Here is a 14,021-nt window from a genome sequence, read left to right as displayed (position 1 = left end):
ATTTCCTTTTTGGACGAACAAAATCAAAGTCTACAAAATTGCTCCCTTAACGTTCAAAATTGTACAGCTAATTTACGTTCAAAGTTGTACGGCTAATTTGATTCTTTGTTAGCCACTACAGTATGAAATATTGTGCAAACATTATTGTGGTTGCACGTAAATTAGCAGTACAACTTTGAACGTTAGTTTCATTTAATTACAAAAATAATTATTACCATTTTTATGTATATCTGCAAACAATACGAGTAGTTAGTTTAGCTTGTTTTAATTATTTTATGTTAACAATCTTAACTATTAAACGATTAAAATGACTTTGAGATCCGAAAGTATACTTTCGTTTTAATCAGTTAATATTATGAAGAAAAAAAAAATATATATATATATAAATAATGCTTCTAGTTCCTTATAATCCTAATTTAGTTTATGAAATGTAATTTTTCAGGGAGGAATGAAGGTAAATATATATAAAATAAAATAAAAAAGGTATTTTTCAGCTTGTCTCTCGAACTTGTACGAAGTTGCCAATTTTTCTCTGAACTTTAATTTTAGTCTATTGACCCCCTAAACTATTATAATTAATCAATTTCCTCCTGAACTTTAATTGTACCCCTAAAATTTTATAAATAACTAATTTCTCCTACGTAGATTTTAAAATTCTTCATCCAATTTTCACCTATCCAATTTTTCATTCTTTTGCCCACATACATTTGTCATATGTTGTCTTCGTGATCAAAATGAATAAAAAATTTAAAATCTAGCATCATGAGAAAATGGGATGTTTATAAAAGTTCAAGGGATAAATGGCTCAAAGTAAAGTTTAAGGGAAAAAAATTGGCTAATAATAAAAATTTTGGAAATTAATTAACTAAAATTAAAGTTCATAAAAAAATTAACAGCTCTATATAAATTTAAGAGACAAATCGATAAATATGCCTATAAAAAACACTCATGACTGATAACTCTACTGAAAATCAAAATAAAACTTATTAGTGATGAGGGCATTTTGGGGAACCTAGATAAATATGAATCGAAAAAGTCGGACCCACGAAAGTCATCTTTACTAAAATATGTGCAAAAATATCGGCACAAAAAGATAGTGTGAAAATAAATAAATAAATGAAAAGAGTGGTTGGAGACTTTGATTAGCGACCTACACGTGTCCGCCTTTTTGGGTCGGTCGCATAATTTTGCTCTCCAACTTTAAAAAATTAAATGATTTCCCGGAGCTAATATTTTATAAAATTTTCAACTGGTATGGTGAATTTTTTTTTCTAATATTACATTTTTACTAATAAATGTAGGTTGATTTTTTAATAAGTTGAGTTCAAAAAATCAATAATTATGCTGTTCATTGTGTGATTCAATTAGTGTAAATATATTATTGCATTAAAAATAAATAATTTTAACATTTGTCTTCTTTTCTCGTTTACATTTTTGGTTTTTTTTTTTGTTTTACGTGTAACGAATTTTCTGTCATCCAATTTGTTAATGCAACACCATATGTAAAACTAAACTAAAACAGTACCTTGATAATAATTTTTTTCTATGTAACAGACAAAGATATGAATGAAAATAAAAATAAAAATAAAAATAAACAATGTTTCTCCTTTTTCCCGCAACGAATAAATCCTGAAGTGGGGATCTTTGCTTTGGTGGGTGGGCTCCAAAGGTGGAAAGATGCCCACGAATACCACAATTTCACTTTAGTGACGTTATTAACATTAAGTGGAATAAATTGCTCAAAACGGGGATGTAGCTCAGATGGTAGAGCGCTCGCTTAGCATGCGAGAGGTATGGGGATCGATACCCCACTTCTCCATCTTTTCTAATTTTTTGAAAATTTATATTCTTTGTTTTTTTTTTTTTAACAATAAATTTTGTTAGATTAGATATTAAATTAGCTATTGACAAGGTTCATACTCACGTTATCAAGTAAGGGGTCTCAACTTCTTTTCATCATTGTAGTAACGAAACACTTACCAATTGACATTCGATGAACGATATCTTTGTTATTTTTTTTTAACAATAAATTTTGTTAGATTAGATATTAAATTAGCTATTGACAAGGTTCATACTCACGTTATCAAGTAAGGGGTCTCAACTTCTTTTCATCATTGTAGTAACAAAACACTTACCAATTGACATTCGATGAACGATACCGTTTTTGGGGGTCGAAAATAAAATTAAGGGTAAATTACACTTTCATACCTCAGGTTTGGGCTCTATTTCAATTTCTTACAACATCTTTAAAGCATTTCACTTCCATACCTTAAGTACTATTTTATTTCAAAATAATACCTCCGTTACATTTTCTATCCATTGATCTGTTAAATGCTGGCATGGCTACCACATATATGCCATGTGGCTGCCAAATGTTTGCCACGTGGAAAAAATAATAATTTTAAAATAAAAAAAGTACCTGAATTTTTACAAAAAAAAAAAAAAAAAAAGAATACCCAATACCCCAGCGACCCACATCTGCAAGAACAAGAAGAAGAGGGAGGAAGAAAGAAAAAAAAAATTGAAACTTTCCCTTCCCCCCCCCCCTAACCCCCCATCCCGCGACCCACATCTATAAGAAGAAAAAGAAGAAAAAGAATAGGGAGGAAGAAGGGGGGAAAAATTTGAGCGACCCGCATCTGCAACAGGAAGAGGAAAAGGAGGAAGGAAGAAAAGAAAAAAAAAAAAAACCAACCCCCCCTGGGGCCGGAGAACCAGCTCCCCACTCTCCCCGCTGACCCTCCTCCCTCCGCGATCTGGTGATTTTCAGCGCGAGTGAATTTTGAAATTACTTTGAGTTTGAGATGATTTTTGGACTAGTCTTGTGGTAGATCCACCTAATCTTGGGTCGGATTTTCAGGGTGGGTGATGGGGGATTTTTGAGAGGGGTGGCTCGGGTGGGATTTTCTGGTATTTTCTTTCTTTCTTCCTCCAACTTCTTCTTCTTCTTCTTCTTCTTGCAAATGTGGGTCGCTGGGGTTTCAATTTTTTTTTTTTTTTTTTTTTTTTGTAAAAATTCAGGTTTAAAAAATAAAAAAAAATATTATTTTTGTCATGTGACAGACATTTGGCAGCCACGTGTCATATATGTGGCAGCTACATCAGCATTTAATAGATTAATGGATGGAAATGTAACAGAGATATTATTTTGAAATAAAATAGTACTTAAGGTAGGATAGTGAAATGTTTTAAAGATGGAGATCGATACCCCACTTCTCCATCTTTTCTAATTTTTTGAAAATTTATATTCTTTGTTATTTTTTTTTAACAATAAATTTTGTTAGATTAGATATTAAATTAGCTATTAACAAGGTTCATACTCACGTTATCAAGTAAGGGGTCTCAACTTCATTTCATCATTGTAGTAACGGAACACTTACCAATTGACATTCGATGAACGATACCGTTTTTGGGGGTCGAAAATGAAATTAAGGGTAAATTACACTTTAATACCTCAGGTTTGGGCTTTATTTCAATTTCTTACAACATCTTTAAAGCATTTCACTTACATACCTTAAGTACTATTTTATTTCAAAATAATACCTCCGTTATATTTTCTATCCATTGATCTGTTAAATGCTGACGTGACTACCACATATATGCCACGTGGCTGCCAAATGTTTGCCACGTGGCAAAAATAATAATTTTAAAATAAAAAAAAAACCTGAATTTTTACAAAAAAAATAAATAAAATAAAATAAAATAAAATACCCAATACCCCAACGACCCACATCTGCAAGAACAAGAAGAAGAGGGAGGAAGAAAGAAAAAAAAATTGAAACTATCCCTTCCCCCCCCCCCTAACCCCCCATCCCGCGACCCACATCTATAAGAAGAAAAAGAAGAAGAAGAATAGGGAGGAAGAAGGGGGAAAAAAAATTAAGCGACCCGCATCTGCAACAGGAAGAAGAAGAGGAAGAGGAGGAAGGAAGAAAAGAAAAAAAAAAAAAACCAACCCCCCCCCCCCCACCGGGGCCGAAGAACCAGCTCCCCACTCTCCCCACGTGACCCTCCTCCCTCCGCGATCTGGTGATTTTCAGTGCGAGTGAATTTTGAAATTACTTTGAGTTTGAGATGATTTTTGGACTGGTCTTGTGGTAGATCCACCTAATCTTGGGTCGGATTTTCAGGGTGGGTGATGGGGGATTTTTGAGAGGGGTGGCTCGGGTGGGATTTTCGGGTATTTTCTTTCTTTCTTCCTCCATCTTCTTCTTGCAAATGTGGGTCGCTGGGGTTTCAATTTTTTTTTTTTTTTTTTAAATTCAGGTTAAAAAATATATATATATATATATATATATTATTTTTGTCAACATTTGACAGCCACGTGTTATATATGTGGCAGCTACATCAGCATTTAATAGATTAATGGATGGAAAATGTAACAAAGATATTATTTTGAAATAAAATAGTACTTAAGGTATGATAGTGAAATATTTTAAAGATGTTGTAAAAAATTGAAATAGAATCCAAACCTAAAGTATGAAAATGTAATTTACTCTAAAATTAATTATGTCACCCTCATACAAAGACACAACTATGCTGTAATTAAGGTCAACAGGGTCATAATAGTCAAATTTTCTCTGCCTAGTACACTCAGAAACAAATACTTTAGAGTTTAGACAAATTAAATTAATTTTTTAAATTTTGGCTCCATTTTAATCAAGTGTGAACAAAAGATGGCATTATCTTTCCGTAATTCTACACTTTAATTGTAGTGGTAGGTACCAAACAAGACATGTTCCTTTTAAATATCTTGTCCTTTTTTTTTTTAAAATTGAATATATATTGTCCTTTAAGAATTAAGAGGATCTTTGGTATGATATGAAAATATATCTTTTTTATTTTGTATTACTTCAGTTTGTTGGATTTAGGCCTCTAAATATGTATTATTACTTGTCAAGTTTGAACTACCAAGCTAAGCTCAACTCTATCTCGTCGCTTGTAAAAACTTCAGAAGTTGCTTATGAGTTTTACAAGCCAAACATACCAATGTTCAAGCTTAACTTGTTTCTTAATTAAACTGAACTAGGCTTCGCTTAGTTCTTTCATGAGTCGAACTATAACGAGCAAAACATGAGTCAAACTTAATCAAACTGAACTAGCCACTACAGTATGAAATATGTGCTAACATTAGTGCGGTTCAACATAAATTAGCAATACAACTTTGAACGTTAACTTCGTTTGATTGCGAAAAATGATTATTATTATCCTTATGTGTGTCTGCAGACAATAATTGGCTCAGCTTGTTTTAGTTGCCTTATGTTAACAATCTTAACTATTAAACGATGAAAATGACTTCGAGATCCGAAAGTAAACTTTCGTTATCTTCTAGTTCATATTATGAAAAAAATATATGAAAAATGCTTCTAGTTCCTTATGATCCTAATTTAGTTTATGAAATGTAATTTTTTAGGGAGGAATGAAGGTAAATATATATAAAAAGGAGGTATTTATCATTTTGTTTCCCGAATTTGTACAAAGTTGCTAATTTTTTTTTCTAAACTTTAATTTTAGTCAATTAACTTTATGAACTATTATAATTAGTCAATTTCCTCCTGAACCTTAATTGTATCCCTTAAAATTTTATAAATAGCCAATTTTTCCTACGTAGATTTTAAAATTCTTCATCCAATTTTCACCTATCCATTTTTTCATTCTTTTGCCTACATACAGTTGTCAAATGTTGTACGCGTGATCAAAATGAATGAAAAATTTTAAAATCTAGCGTCAGGGAGGAAAATAGGTTGTTTATAAAAGTTCATGGAGTCAATGGCTAAAATTAAAGTTTAAGAGAAAATTGGCTAATTATAAAAATTCTGAAAGGTAATCAATTAAAATTAAAATTAAAAAAAAGAATTAACAGTTTTATACAAGTTTAAAAACAAAATCGACAAATAAAATATGCCTATGAAAAACACTCATAACTGATAACTCTACTGAAAATCAAAATAAAACTTATGAGTGATGAGGGCGTTTTGGGGAACCACGAAAGTCATCTTTACTAAAATATAATATTGGCACAAAAAGATAGTGTGAAAATAAATAAATAAATGAAAAGAGTTGTTGGAGACATTGACGTGTTGTGTAGTGGGTTAGCCACCTACACGTGTCCGTCTTTTTAGGTCGGCCGCATAATTTTGCTCTCCAACTTTAAAAGATTAAATGATTTCCCTTGGTTAATATTTTATAAATTTCTCAATCTACCAATAATACCGTCTAGTATACTGAATTTTTTTTTTCTAATATTACATTTTTACTAATAAATATAGGTTAAATTTTTCCGAAATTGAGTTCAAAAAATCAATAATTATGATGTTCATTATGTGATTCAATTAAATATATTGTTGCACTAAAAATAAATAATTTTAACATTTTTTCCTTTTCTCGTTTACATTTTTGTTTTACGGGTAACGAATTTGCTATCATCCAATTTGATAATGTAACACCATATGTAAAACTAAACTAAAACAGTACGTTGATAATAATTTTTTTCTATGTAAAATGGACAAAGATATGCATGAAAATAAAAATAAAAATAAACAATGTTTCTCCTTTTTCCCGCAACGAATAAATACTGAAGTGGGGATCTTTGCCTCTGCGGGTGGGCTTCAAAACTGGAGAGATGCCCACGAATACCATTCCGAATACGCCACAGTTTCACTTTAGTAACGTTATTAAAATTACGTGGAATAAGTTTATCAGAATGGGGATGTAGCTCAGATGGTAGAGCGCTCGCTTAGCATGCGAGAGGTATGGGGATCGATACCCCACTTCTCCAACTTTTCTAATTTTTTTGAAATTTTTTATTTTTTGTTAATTTTTTTGTAACGATAGATTTTATTATATTAGATATTAAATTAGTTATTTATAAGGTTCGTATCCATGCGGTCATGCATGAATTCAACTCTTTACTACCACTGTAGTAACGAAACACTTACCAATTGATATTCGTTGAATGACACTATTTTTGACGAGAAAAAAAAAAATTATGTCACCCTCATACAAAGACACAACTATGCCGTATTTTAAGGTCAACAGGGTCATAATAGTCAAATTTTCTCTGCCTACTCAGAAACAAGTACTTGGTGAGTTTAGACAAATTAAATTAATATTTTTTAATTTTGGCTCCATTTTAATCTAGTGTGAACAAAAGATGGCATAGTCTTTCCATAATTCTACACTTTAATTGTAGTGGTTGGTACCGACCAAGACATGTTCCTTTTAAATATATTGTCCTTTTTTAAAATTGAATATATATATTGTCCTTTAAGAATTAAGAGGATCTTTGGTATGATATGAAAATATATATTTTTTATTTTGTATTAATTCAGTTAGTTGGATTTAGGCCTATAAATATGTATTATTACTTGTCAAGCTTGAACTACCAAGCTGAGCTCAAGTCCATCTCAAGTCGCTTGTAAAAACTTTAGAATTTGCTTATAAGCTTTACGAGTCAAACATATCAATGTTCAAACTTAACTTGTTTCTTAATCGAACCGAACTAGGCTTTACTTAGTTCTTTCACTAGCCGACTATGACAAGACAAACATGAGTCAAACTTGGTGCGAGTCAAATTGTTTTGAGCCAACCCTAAACACTCATAAACAAATCCTTTAGGGCCTATTTGGTGGGCTATATAGGATTGTGCCTTAGGGATGAGATTTGATTGTCAAGGACTTGTAAGACTGTACTTGTAACTCGTGTATTTGGTGGGCTGAATAACCCACTATGTTATGGATCCATAACTCATTTTGTCCAGTCATGTCCATCTCACATTTTAACATAATCTATCCCATTCAACCTGCCACATGGAGTCTAAGAGTTCAGATAAATGAAATTATTTTATTTTATTTTTTTTAACTTTTAGGTCCATTTTAATCAAGTGTTCCTTATAAACATCTTGTCCTTTTTTTTTTTTTTAATTGAATATGCATTTTCCTTTAAAAGGATTTTTGTATGTATGAAAATTTTAAAATATGGTTTAGATGGTCCCTATGCTTAGTCCACTCAATTCATTCTACTTTACAAAAACTTGAAATTATTGTTTGCATATAGTTGAACACAAAACATGTACAAATACAAATTCTTCATTTGCAATGCTTTTTCTTTCCCGGTTTGAGATGTTGAGGTCCTTCGGATCTCTTCCTTTTGGAACCAGGAGATCAAACAATCACAGGTCACATATTAATCACTTTCTTTGCATTTAATGCGCCAAATACACAGATTTGGCTGATACATGGCAACGAAGTGATGCTTGTGCAGGTTCACTTGTGCCCTGCCTTGGGACAACACGGCGGAGTGTCTAAGCTCGGCCTTATGTTGGTGGGAACCTGTACTTGAACACTCTATTTATCAGCCTTTATGTCCCTTTCGTAAGCTTAAACGCTCGGCCCTGTGTTGGTGGGAACCGTACTCGAACACTTTATTTATCAGCCTCTATGCCCCTTTCATAGGGTTTTGTTCCCTCGCCTAGTCTTCATATAGCTTGGAGTTAGACGTCTGAATAAGTATGCCCTTTATTTTCCTAGAACTTCGTGCCACAATGCTGTGAGTGGCCAACTTGCCCCATAGACCATCTCTAATGGTGACCTAAAACCTAAAAATATTTAGCCCAGAAAATTTAGGTTTTAGCCCAGAAACAGCTTTTCTACTCCAACCCTTATGGCTTAAAATTTTAGCCCCAGATTATCAAAGAATGAATTAAGGCTATTTTTTTTTTAAAAATAACTTTTTAAAAAAAAAAATTTATATAGACTATCCTAAATTAATTTTATGAACATTTTAACCTAAAAATATTTAAATTCCGATAAATTTTGAAAAATCACTAAATCAATACATGAAAATCAAGATAAACCACATAAACTTAATACCAATGACATTTAATAAACCACATAAACTTACAAAATAAAAAAGACAATTAATAAACCACATAAACTTAAAAAATAAAAAAAAACAATTAATAAACTACATAAACTTAATACAATCGAAAACTCATAGACTACGTAAACTTAATAATGATATTCACCATCTTGACTTGGTGATGGACTTGGGTATTTTTTTAAAACTATTCTAGCCGTTGGATTTAAATTTGGACCGTTAGATCTTTTTTTTTACCATTATATTTAATTATATATGATCTAAGCCGTTGGATTCAATAAATACATAAATATAAAACTAAAAAAGAAAAAATTTGAACCTGGACTGTTGGATTAACCAACGGCCCGTTTAAAGTCACCATTGGATTAACCTAACGGCTACTTTTGCTTTGAAAGCTGAGGGAACAGCCCCACGTGGGGCTGTCGGCTGAGTGCAAAAAGAGGCGCGTGCGGCGCGTGCGCGTCTGGAGGAAGGGAAAGTGGGCTTCACAGCCCGTGTTTCACTCACAACAGGTAGGGCTCATAATGCCTTTTGGCCTAAAAACGGGCTGGTATTTGGCCTTCTTTTAAGTTTTGGGTTTTAGGTTTTATTTAGCACATGGGTTGGAGTGGGTTTTGAGGGGAAAAAAAAAGGGGAATTTTAGGTTATAAGCCATTGTTGGAGATGGTCTTAGTGGTCGAAAAGTACTTTTATGGGGAAGCGCTTGGCTTGATAGCTGATAAGACGCCGGGAGGCATAGGTTGTAGAGCACTCAACTTCGTCCTGCCAAGCTCATCAGGCTTGTGTTCTTCTGAGCTTGTTGGGGTCGAAGGGGCCGTGTGTTAACATCTTTAAAGTGACATTTCACCATTTTAGACAAACAAAATTTGAATGGAGAGATAACTTGTAATTAAAGTGACATTTCACCATTTTAGCCACAATTGTGTGTTTGTGTGTGTTTTTGTTTATAAAAATAATAGTGGGTGAGGAATGAGTCGATCATAAGACCTCAAATTCATGAGTAAATCCTGTCAATCACAAAATTGTAAGGTTTTTCTGTTTTTATAATAAAGCATTCAGTCTTGGGCTAAAAATTGGACCAGACATTCCATGTGGGCTTTATATTTAATCTATAACAACGTGGGGATAATTTTGGGTCCATATTCCCTCGTGTAATTTATACCCTTTGCGTTTCAGTTGCGAGAAGCAACCTGTGAACAATCAGAAACCAGAAACCCATGAAGAAAAAAGTCCACCCCTCCCCCAAAAAGCGCAACACGTTATACGACGTCGTAGCATCTTCTTCCATGCCGCCGAGGAAGCTCCGGAGACTCCCCCACGTGTTCGCCAGCGTCCTCGAGCTCCCCTTCCACTCAAACGCCGACGTTTCCGTCCAAGAAACCTCCGACTCATTCATTTTCTCAGTCGCCATGCCCGTGCATGTGACCACGCCCACCACCACCCGACAAGTTATTGGCAACCGCGTTGCTGTCCGAGCCCACACGGTAGAGATTTATCCCGGGGTGACAAAGACTGTGATAAGGAAAACGGAAGGTGGTGATTTGTGGAGGTTGGACGGAGAAGTAGTGGACGATCTTGATCTCTGGAGGTATCGGCTGCCGGCATCGGCGAGACCGGAGTTGGCCAGGGCCACGTGTACTAGGGAAGAGCTGGTTGTGACAGTTCCAAAGGACCATGTTCATGATCGTTATGATAGTAATAAGCAAGGTGTAGAAGAAGAGGTTTTGGGTGAAGAAAATGGGAGGTAAATTATTGTACAATAATTAATATTTCTCTTTCAACTTGGAATATCTTGCTAATAATGCATATGAACATTACGTGAACAATTTCAGAATTATTTGCTAGTTGCTATAACATATTGCGCATAGGAATAATGATGAAGGGGTAATATTAAGGTGACTAAATTTAGTCTACCTAGATACTCATGTTGAAATATTCATGTGTGATGAGTTTCTAAATTATCTTCATACATGCATATGGGGACATGAAACAAATCATAGTATGAATAGTAGGCTCTGTAGGAGAGATTTTTTTTCTAATTGTATAATAACATATAGCTTACTGTCCCGTGTTTCAAGTAAATAGAAAAATCTCTCACTCTATGGGGGCATTTGTCCCATGTTGGAAATTTCGTGAAGTTAGATCTTTTTCATGATAATTTGATTGAGGCCTTTTGTATATACATTACACATTGAGTTACTACATCAGCGGTTAAGTTGGGAGATATTAATGTCGATATATCAATTGGTAGTGAACCAGTGAATTGTCTGTAAAATTTTTACTGTCTCATAAAATTACGTAGCATTAAATACACAAGCATTAGATGATTTGAATGTATGGGATTACAAAAGAAAATGATATGGACAACAAGGGAACTGTTACAATAGAAAATAATCTTCAGGTTGAGAACTAATGTACTACTTGATTGGAACAACTATGCTCCTCTGGGCAACGGCACAATAGAAATAAGGGTGAAGTGTTGATTTAGTCCTTGAACTATCACCACCTGAATTATTATTTTTTTCGGTAAAATAAGTCCCCTAAATTCATTAAAATTGCTAATTTCATCTCTACTATTATATTCAAAGCTATTTTATTCAATTTTTCGTCAACTTAAGTAACTTGACATACTTTAGAGTGTAATACCATCATTTTCTCACATATAAGCCCTTAATATTTCATATAGGTTGCGAATCTAATTAACCTTCAAAATTAACTCCATACACTATTTCTTTATGAAAAATTATCAATCTACCATTCAATGTCTATCACATGTAAGTAAGATACTTAAATGGACGGAAAATTGAATATCGTAGTTTCAAATCTAATATTAGGGATGTAATTGGCAAATTTTTATAATGCAATGACTGATTTTTCTGAAAAAAAAAAAAAAAGTTTATGGACTTAATTTTCACTTAGGTGATAATTTATGAACTAAATTGATAGTTCATCCTAAAAATAATAATTCAAACAAATCTAGATCATCCATTTCTCATAACACTTAATGTTCCATAGCATGAAAGAACTTTCTCGTCACCTACGCAAGAATGCAAAAATAGACAATATGGGCAAAGTAGAGACTACATCAATATTTAAAGGAATTGTTATTGGCACTCCAAATCTCATTCTACAGTCCAAACTTTTTATATTTAGAAATAAAAATACGCTTGTGAAGAGTGTAGAATGAGATTTTCGAATAGCCAATAATATTTCTCTATTTAAATTGTCGCTTTATTATCAATGAAGGTGATCGATCACATACGCAAACTTAGCAAAACAAATGTGGTCAGGTTACAGTAGGAGTAATATTATTTTGAGTAAGTATACAAAATCAACACGATTTACCAACACACTCTTTGATGCAGTTATAGATCCACATCTTCTAACAGTATCAATTTTTTGTATCTAAATAGTTTAACGTATTATTAAAAAGGTATATTTGCCTGTATATGTCCCATGGCCACCTTCCTCCTTATCTTTCGTTTCGCTTTTCTTTGGATCGATGCCGATGGATCGAATTTTAAAAAGGTATATCATCCAAAAGGTTTGTATTTTTCTTACATATAGAATATGGATTTGATTGCTATGAAAGTTGTGGACCTGAATTTGTCTTCCTCACATCCAGCTTGTGCATGCCACGCCCTTCGAAATGACACATCCTTTCTTGTTGAATTGACAAGGAATAACAAATGTGGGCATTACCTTTTCTTAAATAGAGGTAAATTGTCTGTTTTCCTCTTTAATGCTTTTTTTATTTTTTCTTATTTTGTGCGATCGATTAAGTTACGTAAATATTTTATATTAATTTTTTTTATAAAGATAATAAGATAAAAAATAATAAGAATATAAAATATTAAAATAACTTAATTGTGATCATATAAATAAGAGAAGATGAGAAGAACACTCCAAACAAGAGACAGGCAATCAGCTTCCTTCTCAAGTAGGCCAGGCTAAGTAGAATAGACTTCCACTTTCATGATTTCATATATATTTAACAAAATTCTCTCTTCTCCATCACATTTTAACTTTATTTTTGGATGCCGATGAAGTTAGTGGAACTTTGTATCATTCAATTTCATGATTTCATATAGATTTAATAAAATTCTTTCTTCTCCATCACATTTTTACTTTATTTTTGGATGCCGATGAAGTTAGTGGAACTTTGTATCATTCAACACTTTTACTGGAGGTCCTGGAAATATTTGTTTGCAAAACCCAAATTCCAAATCCAAAATTTTATACTCTAAATAATTAAGATTCGGTCAAGAGCCAAATTTCATATTGAAACAAGTTAAATATTTCTTAGAATTGGCAATCAAATTGTTACGTCGTATTATAAATTCACTCGTAATATATAAATTTTGCTGTTTCTTACTATTTGGCCACGTTTACTAATATGAAATCCAACTAAGATGAAATTAGAATGAGAAATATTCAGATTATGAAGGAATCAAAATGAGCATGAAATGGAATAAGGCACTCTTATTGTACTGTTTACTAGCTAGGAATCATAATAGAAATTAGTTTGATTACTGAAATCTTTTTGGACAAAGTAAAATATTTTACCTACTCAATAATTTTTATTCCTTGATGCAAGTAACCAAACGAAGAAAAGGAAGTTCTGTACATTAGACGTTGAGTATGAAAATAATATTGTAATAATATCGTCAACTTATATTATGACATGTTTATTATTAACAACACATGGTGTATGAAGGTCAAGCTAAAACATTCAAAACAAAAAGTTACTAGCGTTAGCCTGGTAGTGAAGTAATAAATAGGAGTAAGTTAGAGACCCAAAATGCTAAACTCTGTTTGCATCAAAAATGAAAATACATTCAAACCAAATACACTCCTACTGGGATGTGATTGTGTCCATCTCAAGAAAAAAACTTTCAAATCGGTGGCAAACGTGAGATCAGTCACATGGTGCAACTAGGCAGTGTCCACCATTGTGTAGAACTCCCCTTGCGACGCGGTTTTACCGGGATCTTGTGCTGTTTTGGGGCTCAATGCAAATGGAAGACCAACTTACAGTTTATCTTAGCTGTGGTGTTTTGGTTTCTAATTCATTGTCAATGTCATTTGTGACGTTTTTTTTTTTTGGTTCATCTCCATTGTGACGTTTTGGTTCCGAGTTCATT

At 32.9% G+C, this 14,021-nt stretch overlaps 1 protein-coding gene and 2 non-coding genes across 3 annotated transcripts; all 3 read left to right on the top strand.

The window, feature by feature from the left end:
* The first annotated feature begins 1,746 nt into the window (after window positions 1-1,746).
* On the top strand, window positions 1,747-1,819 carry TRNAA-AGC (transfer RNA alanine (anticodon AGC)). The gene has a single exon. It is a non-coding gene; the product is annotated as a tRNA-Ala (tRNA).
* Window positions 1,820-6,705: 4,886 nt separating this feature from the next.
* Window positions 6,706-6,778, top strand: TRNAA-AGC (transfer RNA alanine (anticodon AGC)). The gene has a single exon. It is a non-coding gene; the product is annotated as a tRNA-Ala (tRNA).
* Window positions 6,779-10,094: 3,316 nt separating this feature from the next.
* On the top strand, window positions 10,095-10,625 carry LOC137741841 (uncharacterized). Its single transcript, XM_068481547.1, has one exon. The coding sequence runs from the start codon at window positions 10,095-10,097 to the stop codon at window positions 10,623-10,625; it is 531 nt and encodes a 176-aa protein (XP_068337648.1).
* The last annotated feature ends 3,396 nt before the right edge of the window (window positions 10,626-14,021 follow it).

The sequence above is a fragment of the Pyrus communis genome, chromosome 8 (assembly GCF_963583255.1).
Source record: "Pyrus communis chromosome 8, drPyrComm1.1, whole genome shotgun sequence".
Lineage (NCBI taxonomy): Eukaryota > Viridiplantae > Streptophyta > Magnoliopsida > Rosales > Rosaceae > Pyrus > Pyrus communis.
Note: the sequence above shows the minus strand (reverse complement) of the source record. Positions and strands in the feature narration are given on the sequence as shown.

Coding starts and splice junctions, on each gene's coding strand:
- LOC137741841 (XM_068481547.1), top strand. CDS start 10,095: ATGAAGAAAAAAGTCCACCCCTCCCCCAAAAAGCGCAACACGTTATAC.